We start from the raw sequence: 8,583 nt of genomic DNA, 5'->3' as shown, positions 1-8,583 counted from the left end.
GAGGTTCTCTCTTCAACTTCTGTTAGCCTGCTGGTTAAACTCTCCATTGTGATTTTTATTTTGCTGAATAACTTCTTCAGTTCGGCAAGTTCTGCTACATTTTTTTTTCAGGACATGATTTCCTTGTCCATTTCCTCTTTCAGGTCCTGTATACTGTTCCTCGTTTCATCATGCTGTCTAGCTGAGTTTTCTTGTATCTCATTCAGTTTCTTTAGAATTATCACTCGAAATTCCTTGTCATTCATTTTAAGGGCTTCTTGTTCTATAGGATCTAGAATTTGAGATTTATTAACTTTTGGTGGTGTACTTTCTTGGTTTTTTGTGTTTCTGGTATCTTTTTTTGGATGTTTATTCATTTTGGCAGGGGGTTTCACTTTGCACAGGTTTGACCCTATTAGCCATCTAAGGTATGGTTGTGTTTGTCAATTTGGTATGGCTACCTCTGTGACTGCCCAGTTGGCCTCTAGTGTCTTGTGCATGTGGTTGCCTCGGGTCTTGGGCCCCTCCGGGGAGCCAGCTCTCTGGTCAGCTTGGACTCTGCTGGGCTGCTAGATCACGGGGTGGTACCGCAGGGTGTGTGGTCTCTTTTGAGCTTCCACTTCCCGTGTAGGAGTTCTCCCTGTTCCGTGTGTTCTGCCCCTGGCTGCTGGATCACGCCCTGGTGGCCCCACAGGGTGTGTGTTTTCTGCCAAGTCTCCGCCTCCCTAGCCGGACGTCTCTGTGCGCACTAGGTGGGGCTGTGGTACCTCGTAGAGGCAGGCCTCAGGGTGTGTGTTTTCTGCTGAGTCTCTGCCTCCCTAACCGGCCACCTCCCTGCTCTGTCCGCTCTTGACTAGGCTGGGGTGTGTCTTCTGCAACCCTCCTCTATCAGCCAGGCCTTCAAGCCCCTGCTTGGCACCGCCCCGCCCAGGAGGTCTTTCAGGTTTCTATTAGTCGTGGACGACTGGTCGCTCTGGGTGGCTTTGCAGCACTGTATAGGGCTTTCTCGGGACTAATCACCTTCCTCCTGTTATTGTAGTTATCTGTGTGCTTGTCTTATCTCCCACACCGGAGTGTGAGCTCCTCGGGGGAGGAGCCCGCAGCACACAGTTCCTCTTTGAATCCCCCCGGCGCTGACTGACTCCGGCGCCTGCCTGCAGTCAGCTCTCCAGCAGGTTCAAGCGAGCTTGGGAGCACTCCGATCACACTTTTCCTAATCAGAAATCGGTTAGGCATTTTTCTGAACTGATGGCCGCAGAGATGGTATCTACCTCCCTGTAACAGGAAGTTTACAGGGGCAGATCCCAGAGTGCAGTGGAGTGATAATCTGCCTGGCCTGCTCTTCCCTGATCTCCCGACGCTGGCCGGTTCTCCCCCCGCCACTAGCCCCGCCAGAGAACCGCGGGGGGAATGGGATGGGAGGCCGGCCCGCAGGCCCCGGGAGGCCCCGTGCCGGGGCAAGGAAGTGGGAAGGCTCAGTGAGGAGCCATGGCTATTGTTTGTATACAGATAAATAGCAGTGCAGTAGCAGCCCTTTTATAGAATGCATGTGCCCCGCAAGCAGGGCCGGGCTCGGGGTCACTCACAGAGCTGAGCCTGCCGAGCAGCTCCCTCTCCGTTTCCATGTTGTCGCCGTCTCAGTTCTCAGCCACTGCTTCCTCGGGCTGCTCACTCGGTCCTGCAGTGCGTCTCGAGCGCTCCCAGGAATCCTCTTTTATGCCTGCCCTAAACCTCGAGTCTGTAGTTGCTTTTTTATGGTTGTAGATTAGTTGATCAAAGACTTATTTATTTTTTGTTGCTCTTGTAAATGCAAGTAGCACTCTGGCAGCACAGCTCACACCTCTCAGGCTTACAACGTCTTCTGGTGCCCCCGCTCCTGACCCGTCGCCATCTTGACTCCCTGTGAAGTTAGTTCTAAAACTCTCCTTTACTGATAACCAGATACTGGATTACGTTGGGCTTCACTGTTTCCCAGTTCTATTTCTTAAGTTCTCTGCATCACATTCCACTCGTTCTATAAGAATGTTTATAACACATCCTAGCATTAGTTTCTGAGACTGGGAAGTCCAAAGTCCATCTGGTGGTGGCGACAGTGACTCAGGGGTCTCACATCACAAGATGGTGGAAGCAGAGAGAGAGCTGCTGTTTTTTTTTAAATGATAGAAATTAATGCAGAAACAATACTTTGAATATAGAACTATTATCTAAATTAACTCAGATACCAGATTATGTCACTAGACTTATTGATTTACTATATTGAGTATGAATTATGCATCTGGAAAATAATGTGGAAATTGAATCAGTCTGCTTAATTTTACAGATGTGGAAACAAGGTAGTGAGCAGTTTGGTAGCTTTATCAGCATCAAAGTTTGTGAACTAGATTCCATGCTCAGGCCACAGTCTGTTAAACTAGTGGTTTTTAACTAGAGAGGAACATTAGATCACCGATAGGTCTTTGCAAAAAGAAAAATTGTATATATGCACACACATACATTATATGTACACACATACAAATATAAACAGAGAAAGAGAGAGAGAGAGTATATTTATGAGTATCCCCAAAATGTACTTTTCAGCCACCCATACCCAGGACTTAAAAAACGGCACTCAAACATATGAGTGTGAGAAAATGTAAAGGGGATTCTGATGCAAGTCACTGGTTAAGAACCACTATACTAAACCCTGCATGTAAACCTTTTATGACTATTTATTTCTTTTGAAAATAGTAGTATTAATTATTTGGAGTTACTTTGATAGAATAAACCTACAGATAGAGATTTGAAATTTCAGAAAATTTTAAATTGGGAGATGGTGTTAAAACTACATACATTCAGTTATAGCGCTGTCTTATAACACCAAGGGTCACAAGTTTGGAACCCCTTACAGGCCAGCACCAAAACAAACAACCAACAAAAAAACAACATATGTAGATAACTTTGCCATCCTTTTTAGAACTTCACTTTTAAAGTCACAATGGGAGCATAAGAATATAAAAATGCGTATAAGTTGATTCATGTTTATAATTACCATGTTATTATATTTAGTGTTTAGTTAGAGATTGATGGGATAGAGAGTGATTACAAAATCAGCTTGAGGAGGGGTAGGAAGATTGTCATAGTTTTCCCCATAAGCAGTTTTCTTTCTGCCTTTGAGAAATGTCAATCAAATGATAGCCTAGATCTAAAAAATTATTCTGAAATTTTACTTACCTTTAAAAAATAAGTAGTAGGAGTATTTTATTTTTAATAAATAAAATGGTCATTAGTTTATCTTTTATCTAGACTAGGAGAGGCAAATAGTAGGGTACTTCAAAGGTTCATGGAAAGATTTGTATTCTCTTTTAATTCTATTTTTCTATGAACTTTTTGAAATACACTTGTATAAGACACTGATATTGCTCCCCCTTCCTTCTGTACTATAAAATTCTCTCCAAAAGAAAAATCTTCAAAATCCTTCTCAGTATAGTGCTCCAGCAGCCACTATTCATTGATTGGAATTGACACCAAAGGTGAAACCTATCTGGTACTTCTGCTCTAGGCAGTGTCCAGTTTTTTTGGTTTTTTTTTGTCAGTTTTGCTTAGTTGAAGGAGTGTTCCTATGCCTTAATAATGGATTCTTCTTTTGGAAATGTAGTGGTTTTTTAACATGAATTAAATGGGTGGTAATTCACAGGACTCTTCTGCAACAAAACAAAACAAACAAAAGGCAGACTTTTGGAATTCGGTGGTTGTTTTAAGGCAGGGAGTGGCAGACCACATAACCTGTGGGCCAAATCTAGCCCGGAACTAAGAATGATTTTTACATTTTTAGATGGTTGAGAAAAATCAATTAAAGAACAATATTTTGTGAGATGTAAAAACTACATGAAATTCAATTTTTAGTGTCCATAAATAAAGTTTTATTGCAACATAACCATGCTCATGTATTTACTGTTGATGGATGCTTTTGTGCTACAAAGGCAGAGTTGAGTAGTTGAGACAGAACTGCAAAGCCTAGAATATTTACTGTCTAAACCCTTACCAGGAAAAGCCTAGAATATTTACTGTCTAGACCCTTATAAAAAAAGTTTGCCATCCTTGTTTTAAGATAACAGTGTAGACAGTGAATGATTGCTTTTGGATTATTTGATAATGGAGGAAACTTAGTTTGCTTATATTTTCAACAAGTTTCTGAAAAGGGGTAATTTAGAAAATGGCTATTGTTTGTATACAGATAAATAGCAGTGCAGTAGCAGCCCTTTTATAGAATACAGTTGCTATACAGTTACCTGTGCAGTTAGCAATATGTCAGTTCATGCTATTATTTCTTTCATTGTTGAAAGGAAGTTCGTGGCACCATTACTGCCCCTGGATACCAGCAGCTTATAATTTCATCTGTTTGCTAGTACATTGTAGAGCAGCTGTTCTTAAACTTTTTGGTCTCAAGACTTCTTTAGGCTCTTAAAAATTTAGAAGCTGACAGAGCATTTTTTTTAAAATGTGGGTTATATCTATCAATATTTATTATATTAAAAATTAGGACAAAATTTTTAAGTATTTGTTTAAAAATAGCAATTATAAATCCACTCTATACTAAGAAAAGAACAAATTTTTATGGAAAATGTTTTCCAAAACAAAAAGGAATTAGTGAAATTTTCGCAGATCTCTTTAAAGATTGTTTTAGTAGAAGACAACTGGATTCTTGTATCTTTTTCTCTATTCAATTTGTTGTGATATGTTGTTTTGATTGAAGTATGTGAAGGAAATCTGGCCATACACAGAAAAAAAGGAATAGTATTTAAATAATTTTTATAGATAGTTGTGGATGTTTTTCTATGATACCATGCCAAAACTCAACAAGTGGTAGTTTGTTTTCTACTCTTTTTTTTTTTTTGACCGGTAAGGGGATCGGAACCCGGCACAGTGTTGTCTGCACCACGCTCAGTCAGTGAGTGCACCAGCCATCCCTATATAGGATCCGAACCTGCAGCCTCGGTGCTACCAGCGCCGCACTCTCCCGAGTGGGCCATGGGGCTGGCCCTCTACTCTTTTCTTTTTAAGCCATATTTATTGAAATGTAATTTACATAGATAGAACACATGTATTTTTTTATATGTACAGTTCTGAGTTTTGATTAGAATGTATGACTCGTACATAAAGTCATATGACACCACCACAGTCGAGGTGTGGAACGTTTTCATCATCCCACAAAGTTTCCTCATGCTCTTTTGTCTTCAGCTCCTTTCTCCTCTCTCCCAGCTTCTGGCGACCACAGATCTGATTTCTGTCCGTATAATTTTGTCTTTTCCAGAATATTGTGTAAATGGAATCATACAGGACAGCCTTTTAAGTCTGTCTTCTTTCACTTAGCATAATATTTGAGATTCATCCATGTTGTTGTAGCTATCCCTAGTTCATTACTTTTTGTGTACAGATGTTTGCTTATCCATTTCTCAGTGATGGACATGGAGTTGTTTTCAGTTTTTGGAGATTATAAATAGAGCCATTCTAAACATTCACATACAGATTTTTTTGTGTGGACATGTGTTTTCATTTCTTATGTCAATACCTAGCCATGTGATTGGTGCATAGTGTGGCAGGTATAAAACTATTCTCCAAAGTGGCTGAACCATTATGTATTTCCCCCACCAGTGTGTGAAAGTTCCAGTTACCCACATTGTCAGCAACACTTGATATTGTCTGTTTTCTTTTAGTCATTCTAATTGGTATTTCATTGTGGTTTTAGTTTGCATTTCCCTAATGATTTATGCAGTTGAGTAGCCTTTTTGTGGAATTTTTCCATTCTGTATCTCCTCCTTGGCTAAGCATGTGTTTGAATCTTTTGCACATTTGAAAAAAATTGGACAGGGTGTTATTACTGAGTTGTGAGAGGTCAGAGGTCTTTATATGTATGCTCTGAATATCATTCCTTTTTTTAGAAATGTGTTTTACAAGTATTTTCTCCCAGTCTGTGACTTTTCTTTTTTCTCCTCCGTAACTTTCAAAGAGTACAAGTCTTCATTTTAATGAGGTTCAGTTAATCAATTCTTTCTTTTGTAGTTCATGTGTTTTGTGTTCTAAGAAATCTTTCATAATTTAAGATCACAAAGATTTTTCATGTTTTCTTTTGGAAGTTTAATAGTTTTAGGCATTATTTTTAGGTCTATGATAACTTGTTTAGAGTTAATTTTTTGTATATGGCATGAGATACGGGTTGGGTTAAGGTTCCTCATTTATTTTTTTGTCGACATATGGATGTCCAGTTGTTTCAGCATCAATGGTTGAAAGGACTGGTTCCCCCACCCCAATTGAATTGCCTTGGCATCTTTACCGTAAATCAATTGACCATATGTGAGTGGGTCTATTTCTAGATTCTCTGTTCTGTCCCATTGATGCATGTGTCTGTCTTTTTACTAAGACCGCACTATCTATATTGCTGAAGTTTTATGAGAAAGTCTTAAAATCCAGAAGTATGAATTCTCCTTTGTACTATTTTTTCAGAATTATTTTGGGTATTCCAGTTTCCTTGCTTTTCCAGATAAGACAAGACATAATTTTTTTAAGGGTAGTGCAGAATCTGAAACCATTAATGAACTTTTTGTCCTTGGTAACCTTAAAATCTGTTGTTCTGTCTTGCACATTAAATGGATCTTTTTACCCATGAATGCTTTTGTAACATCACACATAATTCATTTGGAAAATATCAGTTCTCTGAATTATATGGACCTTCTAAATATTGGCATATTTTATTATTCAATATTTAAAAGTCATACTTGTTAATATCACCACTGATATCATCAGAAAAATGCTTTAAGTGTTCGGAAGGTGTCATGCTAGTAGGTACAGGTTTTCTAAAATTCTTACTTTTGCTTGAAAACTCAAATTTTATCTTTGACAATACACTGTCAGTTGCTTTACTTGAGTAACAGTTTCACTTGGTTTACTTTTGAGAATATGTTTGCCAGATGCCCAGGTCTGAATAGCCATGGTTTGTTTAGATTACAGTGCATCACAACCCTCAGTGTCACGCCCGCACCTCGCTCAGCCAGTGAGCGGCCGGTCTGTATGTGGGATCCGAACCCTCGGCGGGAGTGCCGCCACGCTCCCAAGCGGCGCACTGTAGTAGTGCGCCACCAGGCCGGCCCAAAGGGCTTTTTCTTGAGGCAACCATTATACTTCAGTATGCAGCAGAATTGTTTGCTTAGTTCCTATTTTGTCACACAGAATATTGAAAAGAAGTCTACTCAAGTGTTGAGATTTAATAAAATTAACAATTCCCACTGCTTTTCATCAAGGATGTTCAAGTAAAGTGAAACTAGTGTTGTCCAGAGAAATTTTGATATATATAAGGTTCCTTCCTATTATTAAGGTTATTTTTATACTTAAAGTACAAGGATTAACCTGGAAACCTAAACCCAAAGTTATAAACTGGGAAGACAGTAAATTATTGATATTTTAAGAACACCTGAAGTTGTTATCTTAAGGGACAATCTTTTATTTTAAGAGCTGATACAGTTATATTAAGTTGTTGTTTTATTATCTTATAGGTGCTATACTTGGTAGATCAGAAACTCAGGAGTGTCTTTTCTTTAATGCTAATTGGGAAAGAGACAGAACCAATCAAACTGGTGTTGAACCCTGTTATGGTGACAAAGATAAACGGCGACATTGTTTTGCTACCTGGAAGAATATTTCTGGTTCCATTGAAGTAGTGAAACAAGGTTGTTGGCTGGATGATATCAACTGCTATGACAGGTAAGTACACATTTTATTTTCTGTGATAGTGTTGAGTAATTTTCATCCTTCCCTCCTCTTTCTTTTTTATTTTTGGTACAGGGTTCATCTTTTAAAAAGGAGAAAGATGAACACATGGATTCTCACTTACATGTTTCTTGCTTTTCTCAAAATGGGATTATGAAAAACATTATAATATGTTCTAATGACAAGATATGTATTTTGAAGTAATAAAATAAACATGGCATGTTTATGTTTTATCTTCGATATATTTTGAATAATATATCAGATAGTGAGAATTCTTAGATAAGAACCATTTCTTTCCCCATGTTAGGATTATAAATTTTTTTAATGCCAGTTTTAAGGAAAAAGGATTTTAAAAATTGCTTTTAAAGAAAGTATACCTATTGAAAATCTGTCCTCAAGGATAATAAAGGATAATAAAGCTAATCATGGTATTTAATTTCTTTTCAGTTTCCTTCTATATATATCTGAAAGAAATTGATCTTATTACATTTTTCCCTTTTATTTTTCTTGCAAAGTAGGCCTTTGTTCTTTACCACAAGAGACATTTTAACTTGACGTTCAGAATTACATCAGAACTAACATAGTCCTCAAAGAATGCTACATTTTATTTAAAAGATCTTGTTTAAATTGTTTTATTCTGTACTAGAAATAAAATACAGTAGTTATGTAATTGACTGCCTGTGATCTTTTTGTGAGGAGTCCCATAGATGTTAGGCTGATCACTTAACTGCCTGAGCCACAGGATTTCCTCTGGGGGTGGGTGCTGAAGACTGGCAGAGGCTCCATATTCCTAGATAACCAGACATTTGGGAGCCCAAAAGTGCTGCTATATATACTGAATATTAGATACTTCCAGATCCACTC

The 8,583-nt window shown here is 38.5% G+C and overlaps 1 protein-coding gene across 2 annotated transcripts in view; it reads left to right on the top strand.

The window, feature by feature from the left end:
* ACVR2A (activin A receptor, type IIA) overlaps positions 1-8,583 on the top strand; it is a 90,802-nt gene that overhangs the window by 46,422 nt on the left and 35,797 nt on the right. For both annotated transcript variants that reach the window (XM_008574581.1, XM_008574580.1), the window contains exon 2: positions 7,506-7,713. In XM_008574581.1, coding sequence (XP_008572803.1) covers positions 7,506-7,713 — 208 coding nt within the window. The remainder of the gene's footprint in view (positions 1-7,505; positions 7,714-8,583) is intronic.

Source organism: Galeopterus variegatus, unplaced genomic scaffold (genome assembly GCF_000696425.1).
Source record: "Galeopterus variegatus unplaced genomic scaffold, G_variegatus-3.0.2 Scaffold1067, whole genome shotgun sequence".
Taxonomy (NCBI): domain Eukaryota; kingdom Metazoa; phylum Chordata; class Mammalia; order Dermoptera; family Cynocephalidae; genus Galeopterus; species Galeopterus variegatus.
This window is presented reverse-complemented; position numbering and strand designations above follow the sequence as displayed.